Source organism: Rhea pennata, chromosome 1, assembly GCF_028389875.1.
Source record: "Rhea pennata isolate bPtePen1 chromosome 1, bPtePen1.pri, whole genome shotgun sequence".
Classification (NCBI taxonomy): domain Eukaryota; kingdom Metazoa; phylum Chordata; class Aves; order Rheiformes; family Rheidae; genus Rhea; species Rhea pennata.
Window position 1 is genome coordinate 84,261,442 of NC_084663.1, and position 15,901 is coordinate 84,277,342.

The following is a 15,901-nucleotide window of genomic DNA, read 5'->3' on the forward strand; positions in this document are numbered from 1 at the left end:
TCACTCTGCATATAGATTATTTACCTTCTGTACCTTACAGGTTAACTTAACTAGAGACTTTCCACCCAGTGCATGCTGGGTCAGACCCCAGTTAAGTCTCTTCTGTTTCTGCAATTCATTCTACTTTGGTTTTGCTTTTGCTCCCACAACTCTCTTATTTATTTTCTAGTCCATTTCACTCCCTGCTCTGACACATTAACCCCGAAGTCCAAGTATTTCAGAGACAAGGGCTATGCAGAATTATTAGCAAATGAAGACAGTCTTAAAAACACATCTGTTTGATTAGTAATTTTAAGAATCAGCTGTCAGGAAAACTACCATGGACTTACAATGGTGAGGAGCATGTTATTAATCTATCCTTTGTAACCCTGATGAGCCACAGGGTGGATTTTCAAGTCAGATTTTAGTTGTTCAACATTTTAAGCAAGAATTGCTTCTGAAAGAGGAATTCTACCCTCACGTCAACTATGGCTGCTCATTCCCATCTCCATCATCCCTTCCCTGAGTGCAAGCCCAAGCAGTTATGGAGCAAGGCAGTGAAACAGATCATGGATCCAAATTAAAGTTCCTTTTTTCTCCATTTTTGGCCATGTTAGTTTTAAGCTGGATCAGTTCCCTGGTCTGTTTCATGGCATGGTCATAAAAATATTTGTACCTGCACAGAGCAGGAGCATTTGGAATCTCTACTGTGGGAGAACTTAACTCTGCAACTGGGGCCTCATGAGATGGAGCCACTACAGCCTAAGCTTAGCTAACATAACCAAAAAGACAAGTTTCCCCCTAAGTTTGCACTTTGGGGTAACTCAGTACAAGATGAGAAAAGCACTAGATGAGGTAGGAGAGAGGGCAAAAAAAGAGGCTTTTGCAGGAAAAGAAAGGCTGAGACCATGGCAGTCAATTCATTCAGCTTGGACTACTGAGGAACCAGATTCAGCAGGAACTATAGGAAGACATCAGAGGATTATAAATGTTCCAGGGATTTAACTTCTGATCTACCTGCAAAATAGCCAAGTTATCAGCCTAGACAGAAGTGGAATTTGGCTTCAAGCTTATAGCTATAGCCATGGCAGCTATCCCAGTCCAAAACTATCACAAAATCTAGATCAGTACTTGTACTTGTGTGGATGAGAAAAGCTAGGGAAAGAACTGAACTAAGGTCTGCACTGAAGGTGTTCTCTATACACACATAATTATGAGTATGCACCCACTTAAACCATCCAGTGTAGATAAGATCTTGTAAATAAGACTCCACCCGAGCCACCACAGCAATCTGTAGCAATCTATTCCCTACCTGAGGGAACAATGATCTGATGGGTGGGACAGAAACCTGCAAAATGACATGTGAAATGCTGCATATGAAGCTTCAGGGCATGGTGCTCCCATGGTGGGGTCTGCTGAGACACACAAATTCAATAAATTATAAAGGAAGAAAAAAATGAGTATTTGCAGCAGAAGGCTGTTTTCCACAAGATTATTGCAAGTGCAATGGGAAACAGTTTTAACCTTGGACTTTTATCCAAAGATTGTGCGCGCTCAGCCTCTGCTTTGGAGTCACAGAAGTACCAGGTGCTTCCTTCCAAACTAAACAATCCAGCCCCAAACCTGCTTTTTGTGGACAACAGCAACAGAGATTTCCTAACAGCTGTGGAATGGGTCAAAAATCACCTCTATCACCTAGAAGTTGGCTTCTGCTGCAGCTGCAGGCCAGTGCTTCTCTGCTTTCAGGACTGAGTAGCATGCTAGCTGAAAACAACTCACAGTTGACAGACATTCATGCTAGTGCTGTAAGAAGGCAAACTAGAGTGAAAGAGAGCAGCCACAAGGGCCTAGTTTCTGCTCAGAAAGTGTAGGTAAGTGTAGGTAGCTAAAGAACTGTGTACGCTTATACAACACCAGCAGGGCCATTCAGGGGTTCAGGAGCTCAATTTATGACCTTCAGGACCAGAGACACAGACCTTTACCAGTTAGAATAATAAGAAGGTTAGAGAGGGCAGTAGGAGATACCTTAAAAGATGGATTTATTCACTTTCATGGAGCCATATTTCACTTATCCAAAACTTAGCTCAGCAGCATGCGTAGCTCTGCGCTCTACCTTGGTTCTCCTCTGAAAGAGACGCCCTTTAGCTTACGATGTTTTTGATTTGGGGAATGTGTGTGTGTTTTTGTTTGTGTGAGTGTGTAGCGGGGAAGATGGGATGGGGGAGTTTAAAATTTTATGCTAGTTAAAATTTTCACTGGCTTTCCTAAATATAACTTGAATTGACCAACTGCTTCCATTTGGGATAGCCCAGGAGAGGAAGGAAATAGTTCAGAACATCAACTGGTACAAATCAAGTGGCTTGCACATGGCAAGTTGTCTGAGGTTCTGTGATGGGTCCTTTCTTTCTCCTTACCATACATTTTGCCTTCGTCTGACAAGATAATCTTCCGTCGTCCACATGGTGGGTAGATGGCTAGCGCTTCCTGGAAGCTCTGCTCAATGTCTGGACTCCATACACCCTCAGCGTCATTGTCAATTGGTTTGTCCAAGGCCTCACTGCCCCCTGAGTCGTTGCTCCCCTCAGGGGAGGTGGGAGAACTCCACTCGTTGGAGGTAATGGTGCCAGTTAGAAACTCCAATGTGCCACGTGGAGAAGCAGACTCAGAATCTGCAATGACAAACACATCCCATTTCAGTTAGAAATCCTCCTCTCTAAGAAAACAGAGGAGATGCTGAAGAAAAAACTAACATACTCAATGAGGAGCCCATGTGTGCATGAATTGGCCTTCCCAACAGCGGAGCGCTTCAGTTAACAGCAGAGTTCTACCAAACGCAGAGTTCTGCCTCAACAGGCTCTATCCCTCTGCTCCATCTTAAGATTCAAACACATAACTGAATAACCAAAACAGAAGGGGTCTACCAGCTTGGCATGGCAACTAACTATACGTGTTCCTAACTCATAACTTATGTGAGTTTTAAATTCTTCCACCAAGGCTTAAGGAAACACATTTTACTTCAGTTTTACCTTAAATGGTAACTCAACCATGTACTTGATTTCATTAGTGTTGAGATAAAAGCTTTTTCTTCTGCAGACCCTTCTGCTAGAAGACCTGCTCCTATATCTCTTTGCCTCACTAGCTCTATATCACTTTTCAATTCCCTTCAAAAAACCTTTGTCTGTTTGTTTCCTTTTCCATCTGCTATCATTACCTTTGTAATGCCATTTAACTTTCTGAAGCATGCATACAGGGATTCAGTTTGGATGAACGACATCACACAAAATAAAGCTGCGATGAATTATCTAGTCATCACTGAGCACTGGGATTGGAATTTTCTTAGATACTGTTTCACTGGACTGGAGTTAGCGGTTGGTGTCATTTTTAACACTGACATTTCTGCTTCTTAATGATCAGCCACATTTTTAAAAAGCAGTTCCTGGAGCCAGGCAGTTTAATGGAATGTCTCCCAAATCTCAGCATTATATGATGGCAAGGGCAGAAGGAACTATTGAGTTAAAGGATAAAAGCCCTGGGTTGCAGGTCAAGAATCTTGGGTGCTTAGCCTGTTTCTACCACTCATCTTCAGAATGACCTTGGGCAAACTTCTTACAATTCTCTGTGCTCTCTGCCCCTCTATCTTTTTACAGGTTTTGGGCTATCAGATTGCCAGTGGACAGGAGTAGAAGCCAGTTTCTTCTTAAATCTAAGTAGGCAGCTACTAACTCTTGAAAACTACAGTAAGTTACAATCTACTTATGAACTCCTGCAATAAGAAAGAAGTCATTAACTGGAGCTGCTAAAACCGCAGTTCAGAAAACACTACTGTACCATATGGATGTTTCCAGCCAATCACAGAGACAAATGCCTTCTACAGACTTCCAACCATTCCCTTGCTTCAGTTCCAAAACTGTTTACCTTTTTAATAGTTTTATTATCTGAGCCACAAAGAAGGTTCATAAAATAACAGCTAACCTCATGAAACAAAGTAAGAGAGCTCAAAACTTCCCTATGTATCACCACATTGAGCTGAGTAGCAATGAAATCACAATCTGACTTTTTTGTAAGAGCACCAAAATCATCAAGAGCTCTGACATGCCAAGACAAACTGGCTCAAAAGCATCACAATGATGATAAGCAGGACAAAGGAGATGACCGGGCATGGTCTACATGGAAAACTAGCTAGAATAAAATTAGTGTAGTTATGCCAAATCTTAGCTGGTAAAAAGACAAAGCAGACCCGTTCAGTCAACTTCAAATTGTCAAAAATTCAGGGCTCAGGCATCCAGGAACTCTCATGATATTGACTTAAAAATGTGACATCATGGGCTCCTTTTTATTTTTTGTATTGTGCCTGACCCTTTTGAATTTCATGATTTGCAAACTTTTCTCTGAGACTGTGACTGGCTGGGTTTTTTTTGTTTTGTTTTGGTTTTGGGTTTTTTTTTAATAAAAGCTGAAATTCTCATGAATTTCATTTTTTCATGAGCTGTAAAAATTTGTAAGATGTTGACAACATTGGTTCTCGGAAGGCTCTACTACTCTTTAATGACTTTGGACAGCAGCAAATATCTATTTTACATCTCCATAAACTCAGGAAACAAGTAAGATAACACTGGGTGTTTGTATAATAAATTTTTGGACACAGTATATGTCTCACATCATGAGGCAGAGTATTAACAAGTGATTGAAGTGGAAATTCAGAAAATCTAGTATAAGACTTATTTCCCCTGTTAGGATGTTTGGCATATATGAACCACTAATATGGTGTACTACCATCCATTAGTCCGTTTCAATCCCTACAATACACTTTTTTAAATCCTTTTGACCCATGCTGTACATTTTCAGCACTATGATAAGTGTCTGGATTGGGGGGGGGGGGGAGAGAAGCTCAGTTGTGATCTTTATCATTAGAATAGATATCTGAAGCACACTGTGGATGGCACTAAAGCAGGCAGTGTGGCTTTTAGAGGCCCTGAAATAAATGATAACAGTTGCTTTCTTCAGCAAGCATCTATCACCAATACTGTCATTGTCAGATACTCAACAAAAAAAATTTGTGGGTATTTGAGAGATTCTGCTGCTGGGGAAGCAAAGAGTAAAGCGTAAGTTTCCACATGGAGACTCAGACACAGGAAGAGAAAGAGAAGCTACCTGTTTCAGTTGTTCTTTTGATTTTTCCCCAGGCATCTGTAGTCCCTGGTGGCTACCCACACTCTCCATATTTAATGCACATTAAAATCTCCACAGACATAAGGCATAAGTTAGTTTAACCTAGGTTGACAGACTGAGAAATGGACAAATGCATAAAGAAGCCTAAGGTTTGAGGTAGGAAATATATTCATACTGCAACAGCACAGGGAATGGCAATTCTCAAAATAACCAGCAGGCTCTCCACCAAGTGAAAACATAAGTCTTCCTGCTCAGCAGTAGGACTTCCAAAATCATGGCTGCTGAGAAGCTACAACCACTGCTCTCAAGAGCCAAATCCCCCAGCAATGTGTGCAAGCAGACAAAATCGTGTCCTAGGCAAAGTATGGCCATCAAACACAAAAAGAACCAATTTTGAACCAAGTTACTTTACTCTCAATGCCCCTGCAGATGTGGATGAACACCTAGCAGACAATTTGAGCAAGATGCGCTCTATGCTAGAAACTGAACAAATATATCCAAGGCATACTTTTGTTTTTGCATCTGCATCCACACACTAGAAGTTCCTGCCTGATCATTATTTGTTTGAGGCTTCAGTTCTGTGCCATCTTCAACAACAGAGCTAGCTTTAGGTCCTTTCTGATTCAAACTCCAAAATACGTAGAAGAGGAAAGACATGCTCTATGCAATACACTGTCAACTCCCAGGACTCTCTTCTTCAAAAACAAAAGAAAAGCTGCACTGACCTCAGCTGAAGTTGTTTCAATATTCAGGAGAATCCACAGAACAAGAGACAGAATATCTGAGCCCTATCTCACACCAGTCTAAATCAAGGGTGACAGAGTACATTAAAGCAATGAGAGAAGAAATTAGATTAATCTTGAAGTGATTAGATTTTTTTTTTTTAAAAAAAAAAAAAAAAGCTTCTCCTCACTTTTCACCCCAGATCAGCAATTCAGCAATGTTAGTTCAAGCTGCACCTAGGTCAGTAGGCAATGACATGTGCTATCATGGCCAATTCTAACTTTTCTGTACCTTGGAGCCTGATTCTCCTCTGCCTTCTTGGCACTAAAGCTATTCCTGACTGGTGTTGAGGGAAGTGGAATTGGGTAGACTGTAAAATTAAGAAGAATGTTTGGTCATCTCTGTCTGAAATATCAAAACTCACAAGTACACTAATACTAATCAGCCTTCTTTCTGAGAGTTTAAGAAAGGCCACAGATTGAAATGACCGTGAAAATCTCTCATTCAGTAAGGTGCTAGGGGCTTTAAGGGACTGCTTCAGGTTAGAAAGTTAAAGAGCCTGTGTGGCTTTCTTCAGTAATTATGCACCATGTGCAATACCACCTAGCTAAGAGATATGAAACACTGCTATGGCTAAATCTGGACAGATGCTGCCTGGGTCTGTAGCTCTCTTCGACTGAACACTTCAGGCCTTCAGTGTCCTAGACTGTTGAACAGAACTTTGAACGGGCCAAAGTAGACATTTATTAAACCAAGCAAAACAAAATACAGAGAAGCTGGGGGCCAAACTCTACAATAAGTATGGCAAGACAAAAAACTGTCAGTGGAATCATTTTGCTTTGAATCATCAGAAAAGCAGTCTGGTCAAAATTAGAACATTTATGTTGAATATATTGTTAATAGTAAAGGTTTAAATAATATTCATTAATATTATAAGTAATATAATACTATTCAATAACAACTATATACATAAAGTAACTTTAATGGTGTTTTGTTTTATTGAGTGGTCTAGTATCATAAGGTATTTTAGTACTTGTAATTTTTTTTTAATTCCACTTGCAGCAGAGTCTGTAACCACAGTTTTATTCCGATGTTGAAAGAATCTGATTCTGAAAGGGAGTTTTTCACTAAACAGACATTCTTCTTCCCAGGCAGACTTGCTCAAATCTGAATGCCCTTCCTAGACACAGTTCTTTTGGACAACAACCTCTGAATCTGCTGATCTTCTCTCATAATGGCAAACTTTACTAGAGCTTCTAAGGTATGTTTCCTCTTTAGTTCCCTCAGTTTTAACCTTCCACTTCTTTTCTCAGCTCTTGCATTTCTGGTCTTGTACCTTACAGTGATTCTTATTCTGATCACATTCTTTATTATTTCACTGAGAGGTGATTTAACTATCTTTCTTTGTGGACTCCAGTCATGCCCTCTCTACAAAGATCAAAGACACTAGGCCCTCACAACACCTCCACCTCATCACCACAACATCTCCACTTCCTTGTTACATTTCCCTCTGTTCAAACATTCTCAGTCCTTGTACTTCTTTCTGCCATGGCCCATCTCACAGAGGCAGCCTGTTGGGTCAGAGGAAAGGAAAACCATGGAGAACAGCACAAAAATCTTTCAGCACCACCATCAAGTTTTATTTAACTGTTCTGGTACTGATACTTTCAATGCTAGCTCTCTTCCTTCTCACACATGGCATCTCATTGAGATTCAGAGATTCTACAGGGGCAGATAGCTGCCAAGATAGCCCTTCAGCAGAGGACTCGTTGGCAGAGGGTGCATCTTTAATAGACTCTATGGGTTTGACACATCTGCTTTCTAATATCAGTCCCGCACTTACTGCTGTTGGTAGCAGTTCCCTCCTAAGTGTTTGTGGCAGCTGCTCAACACAAAAATCATACTTTCCTGAGGATCTGAAAAATTGTAGCCAGCTGTTTTCAGTTGTTCAGTTTTCTTAAAGTTGCTCTGTCCAAAAGACTCCCCCACCACCATATCCACCCCCTTTTCCTCCTGGAATTAGTTTCAAGCATAATACACTAAGCAAAGACACCCCTGTTTACTTCTCTGTGGGAGGAATGTTTGCCAGTACAGCCTTGGGGAGTCTGACAGCATGGTTCTATTCTTGTTTCTGAGTAGGTTTCACTCTGAGCAAGTCACTTCACTTTACTGTGGACCTCCCTTCCTAACCTCATCCTTTGCCTCATTTAACAGAATTGCAAGCTCTTGGGGCAGGGACTGCATCTCATTACAGGTATTATTTGGTGTTACTGTAATGCAAATAAAAATGCACAATTCTGGCACTTGCTGCCTTGGTAACGAGAGCCAAATATTGCTACTACAGAGGAGCTGAACCACAGCATTTTCATGTCTGGTTGCCAACAGATGCAGTCAAGTAGATAACTTCAAAAAAGAATGAGTCCAGCTGGAAGAGATACCCTATTGCTCAAACTATAGCTTTAGAGAAGTATTTTACAGCAATAAGAAAACCTGGAAACAGCAAGAACTAGTTACTTCCATAAAGAATATAGTAACAAGTGTTATTTACACAATGTAGTATAGTAATACAAGGAGATTTGATTTTAGAAAACTGACAGTTTGGAACATGAGGAAAGCTACTGAGTAAGGTACAGTGGCACACAGTACTGAAACTTACCAGCGAAAGAAGGCAGGGAAATTCTAGAGGACACTACAATAATGGCTCAGTTCCTCTGAAAGAGAAGAATGGGTGCAATCAGCAGATGAGTAGCTCTAAGGGGGAGCAACTCAAAGATTGCAAGAGAAAAAAAAAGTATTGGAAAGGGCAGACATGGGGAAGCACCTATGTATCAGTAATTACCTGGCAACCAGTCACTCAGGCTCCGCAGAAGCTATATTCTAGTCATTAAATCAGTCTAAAGCCAGAGCCACTCTGGTTCCGTCAGAAGCTCCAGTGACACCGGAGAAAAGAAGGAACAGTTCACTGATAACTTTTCAGAGGGCTCCACTTCTTCCGTAACAATTTAGCCAAGTGTTGAGACTGGTTACAATCTCAGCTTTTGCCCTAGGCCTCCTGCAATCTCTGTGCGATACTGACTATTCCCTATGAATATCCCTGTCCATCCAGAACACCAGAGAATTGCTGCTGAATCCTGTAAGTAAAACCAGTTAGGGTAGGTGTTACATTGTGTAGGTGAAGCAAAAACTCTTTAACAGGCAGCAGCACAAGGCCAGGTAAGGAAGAAAGAACTGGGATTTCCCTATGTGCATTAGGTAAGGTGATGCAATTACATTACATCTACAGATTGTGCTCCGAGATTTTTGTCTCTTTCCAAGTACTGAAAAAGACTAATTTACAAAAGAAGGAGCATTACTTGTCTCAGGTCACATCCGACACGTGCTTGGGCTCTAGCAGAATGCTTATCACACTGGCTAGCACCAGATCAGGCTCCATTTGCTTGGTACACCGAAACTGCCTGCAGCAGCTGCTGTTCAAAAGGCACCTGACTTCCTGGGCAAAGCAAAACACCATTCTTAAATTATTGCAGCAGTTGAGCTCTGGCTGAAATAGAGAGAGAATGTAGTGTTCAGCACAGTGATATAAATCAAAACAAGGAGAGACAAGAATTTCTATCAGTATAGTCCTGGAAAATGCAGTTAAACAGGACGTGATGAGATAAGACTCTGTGTGGCCTTGCACACCATCCACTCAGTTACATTTATGATAAATGAAACAGAACACAAAGTCTGGCTGCCCTAGAGAGAAGAAAGAAAAAAAAAAGGAAAAAAAAAGAAAAAAGAACAGGCACATGCCCACTGAGAGACTAGTTCTGTTCCCACTAGTCCAGGGTGGCCAATTTGGGGATTAACTGTGAGCCACAGACAGTTCACATATGGGCTATATTACAAGGTCACCAGCCAGAGACTGTGCTGACAAAATGACTACTGGGCAATCTACATCTGAACCGAGAGAGAAAATGAGCTAGCAAGGGCAGCTGAGACTGACACTGCCAGGTTGCCCTGGGATCCAACTACACACTGGGCTGGCCCCAGCCCTCAAAGGAACAGCACAATTCCTGAGGAGTCACTGTTCTCTCCCATATGGGAGCTGTTCCCAGAGTTCCCATTCTCCCTGATATCCTGAGACATGTGGCATGTGTCTCTCAGCTTTCTAAACAGATGAACGTTGTGGTAGCGTGGAAAAGGTTAGCCAGGCTTATGCTAGTAGCAGTTATATTCTCAACAAGCACAGAGCTGGTTAGGAAGGAATTACTCATGAAGTAGTACAATAATCATGTTCCTTTTCTATCACAGAATCATCAATAATGTTAACTAACATGTTTAAAGGAAGACTGACCCTTCAAGTACAGGCAAGTGTAGAGATTGATTAAAATGACTTAGGTCTTACCAAATCAAACTTAATGCAGATATAAATCAAACTTAGCATTTTATCAAAGAGTATTCTTTACCTTAGTATTAAGGGATAGGGAACTTAACATGAACCTAAAAAGTCTTGCTCCTAAATCCACTAAAAGTCAGTTCTCTGAAAATCTCACCATCAGACTCAAAGAGTCCCCATTTGACCTACGAAAAACCAGAGCACAAAGAGGCAAAAATCAGACTGAGGGTAAAATCCAGTCAAGAATTTCAAGACAAGAAAAGATCTTCAAAAGCAATCTGTAATTGTAAGTGCTTTAACTTCAAAGCAGCTCAGTTTTCTAAGGACTGAAGCTGAATACTTTCTGGAAATCACATATCTTTTGAGTTTACCAAGTATTCCAAAATTGAGGGACTTATAATTTGGATATTACAAAATCTGAGAGCATTAAGTGCTTGTACCCCATTCCTGCTTTCTGTTCATGATGCCTCTCATCCTCTTGTCTAGAACTCAAGGTAGATGTCCTAAAAAACTCACGACAGTGACATGCTTAGATTTCCGTGACACCAACATCAGAATTTCACATGAATTCAGAGAGGAGACAGATGTTAATCCCCTCTCAGATCTCATCTAAAGCAGTGAAAATATTCAGCTCCAAAATAATAACCAGCCTCCAACCCAAAGCAATAGCTGAACCTGGGCTGATAGTCTTTCCACAGAATATATACAAGCATTAGCCAGAGCTCATGAGCACAGCCAGATTTCCACATTTGTAGTGCTTTCAGGTAGTCTATGCTGTGTATATGTGCATCACCTTGTCCAGCAAGGGCTAAGAAGGCCATTACTACATCCTCAAGACAGAAGCAAACCACACACAGGCAGACTATGTATATAAAATGGAATCCCAATTCAGTCAACCAACTAAGCATATGCCCTGACTGCAGTAGGAGTTAAGCAGGAGCTAAAAGGCATTTGGAAATTTTCATAAGCCAATGCCTCAACGTTTTCCTAAAAGGAACAACCGTGAAACACATGCGCTCCATGAATGAGCCCTACTCATTACTGCCTACCAAGCAGCATGCTCTCCATGGACTCAGAGACCACCTCAGCTCGGAGTTGGAGTACACACATGCCATCTGGAATATGCAGCAAACAAATATTCACTGTTTACAGCTCAAAAAGCTCAAAAGATCTTTTCTAAAGGGCTGACACTTAGGAAAGGCCACTTGATTTGTTCTTGTATAACAGAGTCTGAATCTTTCTAGCAGACAAGCAAGTGCCAGCCATTTTAGCTAGTTCTCCCACCAGCTGATAGCGGAGCTGTCCTCAACTCAGACTAGTGTAATTTTGAGGTCAGAACACTTCCCTCTGAATTGTGGCAGTAAACATACTCTTATTTCCAAACTGTTTTATACAGATTTCACAGAAAGCAAGCAAAAACCATGAGCAGTTACTCTAACTACGACCCCAACCCTCAGACTGGAAACACTAAGTAGAAAACAGGAAAAAGAAAAAGTAAAAATTGGAAAACATAAGTTAAACTTACCCCTAGATATTACAGGAAAGCACAAACCTTCTAATTTATCTCTTTGCCCTTCCAGCCCCTTCTCCCCAGGAAGGTCAGCAGGTTATATACCTTCTGCTGGATTAATCTACAGAGGAACAAGGGCAGCTAGCCAAGCTAAACTAGATTCTTAAAGGGACACAGCCAACGCAGACTTGACTCTATTTTTTAGAATATGTTATTACAAATATAAGCTGTGACCAAAAACAAAGAGTGGAATAAGATGCTTCTTATTTAATTTTCAGTTAGATTACTAGATGGACACAATACAGCCATTTTCATTGTTTGTCCTGCACAGTTATTTTCTTCTATTTGTGTAGATGTTTCACACATGAATGGAATAGGGAAAAAAACTTTCTTCTTTAATTAAAAAGATAAAGAAAGAAGTGGTAAGTAAGGAGAAAGTCCTCTTATGCAAATCTATTTTACACCTCTCTTTTCCTCCCTCCCCCCGCCCCCAGAAGCTGACCAGATTTTCAAATCAAGGAAACCTCTCTAAATCCTGCTACTCTGGTAACCATGTGTTTATTTCAAGGACCTGTTAAGGAGAGGTATGGTCAGGTAAGATGAACTTTTACCCACATCAATAAATCACCCTTTCTTTTGTACTTTCCTATCTTAGCTAACACCAGCTCAATGCTCTCCTGACTTTTCCTTCAATTAAAGCACAGCAGTTCTGGTTACAATAGATTAGACTTTGTCTGGACATCTGTCATTAATGTTCAAAAGGAAGCACTCTGAGGACTATGGAAATTTATTTTCTCTTTAGCAACAGCAAACAGAAGCTTCAAAGGTTTATATCCAGGCTCTGAAAAGCACTCACACTCATGTCTCAGAAGCACAGCAAAGTAAAACACTTAGCTATTGGCAATCACATATTAGATATGAAGAGGGTAACTATAAAACTACAATGGAACAGAAAAACAGAGCCAGTGACTCAGCCAGTGGCACCAGGAACTGGAAAACCTGCCCCTCCCTATCAGGAAAATGTCTAATTCATATGGTGTTAAAAACAAAGGGGACTGACTGCATCATCTCCAGAAAAAGGAGGACCCAAGGGGCAGGAACAAAACAAAAAGAAAAAATTACACATCAAGAAAAAAATCCCCCCACCAATACTCTCACCGTGTAGTCTCAGATCTTGCAATGAGCTCCATGCAGGCATATCACTGATTTTTTTTGTAAGGCTCTTTCCCAGATCATGGCTGTAGAAAGTAATATGTTAGGTATTTATTTAACATGGTGATTAGCATAACACAGAAACTGAGGAAGGGAGAGAGGAGTGTATCATGAACAATAAGTAGGATGAGTTTATAAATGCTACTGTAAATCTTGATAAACCTGATTGCTTTTCAAAGGAGGATAGAATTACCATGAAGTTAGAAAAAGAAAAGAATACAGTGGATGATGTAACAGGTTTACATTTAGAATTGCATTTGTTATTCTCTAAGGAAATCATAGCTGAATATTAATTTAAATTGCTTTAATAGTATTGCTTATATGATCAGTAAATTAACTAATGGCTTCAAAACTAAGAATGATATATACTCATGTAACTAATAGTCAAAGGGATGTCTATTGGTTTGTTGCAGGGTTCTGTGCTAGTCCAGTTTTATTATTTATCTAAAAGACTATAAACAGGCATGTTAATGAAATTTGCAGATGATATAAAATAAAGTTTACAAACTCCAGTGTACAGAGACAATTAAAAGGAATTCAGATAGCTCAAAAACCAAACAAGACAAAGGAGGAAAAATATCCCAAAATAAGACTCTCTGGAAAAAGTAAGGCTCAGAAATTGAAGAAAAAACAACAGAAAAACAAAGATAAATCAAGTGAAGAAAAAGCTCTGTCAGAAGCAGGAGCTCAAAACATGCAAGAGTGAGAATGCTAAATGTGTGAGCAGTTTGCAAAGCAAATACTTCTACAAAACAATGGATGTAACTTTTGTTTGCCTGTACTGAGCTATGTGTTTCCCACAATAAAGAGATACGAATCACCTCCAACATGTGGGATTATCACCTCATTCTGCAAAAAGGCAACGGACAAATTGAAGAAAACTCAGAGAAAAGTATCACAACAATCATTAGGCCCAGAATGGCAGAAGTTGAAAAATAGTAAAATCTTAGTCTGTTTAATAGTCTGTAACAACTTAGAAGGTGCAAATGCCAAAAAAGAGAAACAACAATCATTTCAAAGAAGTGCACCAAGGCAAAAATTGTTGCAGTAGAATACAAAAAATTAGTTTGAATGTCAGGTAAACTTTCCAGATGACACTAGGCTATAGAAAAGCTGCCTATAATAATTAGTGGAAGATCCCCTGTGTGATATTTAGAAAAAAAAATGGACAAAGGACAAAACTTGAGCTATAGAAATGATATGACAGATCTTTACAAAAAGGTAAACTGAATTGTTGCTTTTCTAAGATATAGTCCAGTGGCCTGGGAAGACAGAAAATCATGCAATTAGCACAGAAGTGACTACAGGCCTACTCCAAGGAACACTGATCCCAAAGAGTTGGTGTAAGATAGCAATACTGTCAGAAGAAACAGCCCAATCTTTCCCATCACTCAACTCTAGTCATTGTGCCTCATCACCCGCACATACCAGCATTTTTGTGACCATACGGTTAACCGGACTGGGGAACAGATCTGGCTGAAAACTAACTCACTAAAAGATAGGGTTATTTTTCACCTGGAGCAGCTCTCTGGCATGAGAGCTTCCTGGGTCAGTGACTAGCAATGTAAATACCCATGCCAGCAACAAAGGAAAGAAGTACCACCAGTATTGAAATGCACAGTTGGAGGCTGTGTGGACAGCTTCTTTCTTTAGCAGTACCAGTCTAAAATATTTTTTGAACCATCCCTTGAACTCTGTTGTGACAGAACAAAGAGCTCAAAGATACGGCCAGGAAAACAAAATAAAACAAAACAAAACAAAAAAACCATACATGCTAATAAGGAAGGAAAGCTGTGAGGACGAGTATAGTATTATTCCAAACAGTGATAATCTCAGGCAAGCAGGAACTACAGGAGACTCTGTACTTTTCAACAGCCTTCTCAAAAATCTACTTACTTTATGAGTTCTGTAGAACAAATATCTGACTGAAAGAACATCAACTGTGATTTTATTTTAAACACAAGCAAGATTCTGTGCCTTCTTCAGAGCAGTTTTTCACAGAATTTCTGTGATATATCAACATTAAAACACATACCACAGTAATAACTTAAAATACTTTAAAGCTGACAGTGAAATTAATTCAAAATCCCCCAAAAATGTACCAGGAAGCCAATAAAGTGGGGAAATTCCTAACACCTATCATTAACAGGAATTTTCATGCACACTGATTCCTCCAGAAATCACCTCTGAGAGGCTATGACCAATGAGCAGATACTCCTATTCAGAGAAAACAGACTTGTCACACACTTGAGTTTGATCGAAAAGTCCAGACCAGGATTTTGGGAAAACTCATAAGGTGACTCTGCATGCCCTGGCTGGCTGCCTTTAAGCTCGCCTGTGAACTAAACTTGCAAAGAGAACCACTGAGTCCCTCAGAATTCGACAGCTTTCATAAAGAAAACCCTCTGTATTCACTACAGCACAGTCCAGGCTCTTCTATGTCGTGAGAAAAAACTACCACGACCAAACGTCTTTAACTTTACCGCTGTTCGTTGAGCAGCTTTAACCAGGCTCTAAGCCTTGTCATCAACCATCAGTCTCTGTTTTGCCCCTGGTTCTGTCCCTCTCCCGCCTCTCCCTCTGGTCTATGCCCTATCCTACTGCCTACTTCCCCCTGCAGACGCAGAAACAACAAAATCTCCAACTCTGTCTACAGAGACAGACAGGCAGCTGAATAAATTCTCCATTCAGTTTGTACACAGACAGTGGGATCAAGTGTAGGGGAAGCCAATCCATTCTGAATGGAAGAAAACAAGAAAACAAGAAAACAAGAAAACAAGAAAACAAGAAAACAAGAAAACAAGAAAGAAAGAAAACAAGAAAGAAAGAAAGAAAGAAAGAAAGAAAGAAAGAAAGAAAGAAAGAAAGAAAGAAAGAAAGAAAGAAAGAAAGAAAGAAAGAAAGAAAGAAAGAAAGAAAGAAAGAAAGAA

The 15,901-nt window shown here is 40.2% G+C and overlaps 1 protein-coding gene across 3 annotated transcripts in view; it reads right to left on the reverse strand.

Annotated features, from left to right (window-relative positions):
• Nucleotides 1-15,901, reverse strand: part of TEAD4 (TEA domain transcription factor 4) — a 60,952-nt gene that overhangs the window by 41,097 nt on the left and 3,954 nt on the right. For 2 of the 3 annotated variants that reach the window (XM_062593421.1, XM_062593428.1), the window contains exons 3-4: nt 12,918-12,997; nt 2,394-2,648 (exon numbers count right to left, since the gene is read on the reverse strand). The exons of the other annotated variant lie outside the window; for it this stretch is intronic. In XM_062593421.1, the coding sequence (XP_062449405.1) occupies nt 2,394-2,648; nt 12,918-12,957 (295 nt within the window). In that variant the 5' untranslated portion in view covers nt 12,958-12,997. The remainder of the gene's footprint in view (nt 1-2,393; nt 2,649-12,917; nt 12,998-15,901) is intronic. 3 annotated transcript variants of the gene reach the window in all.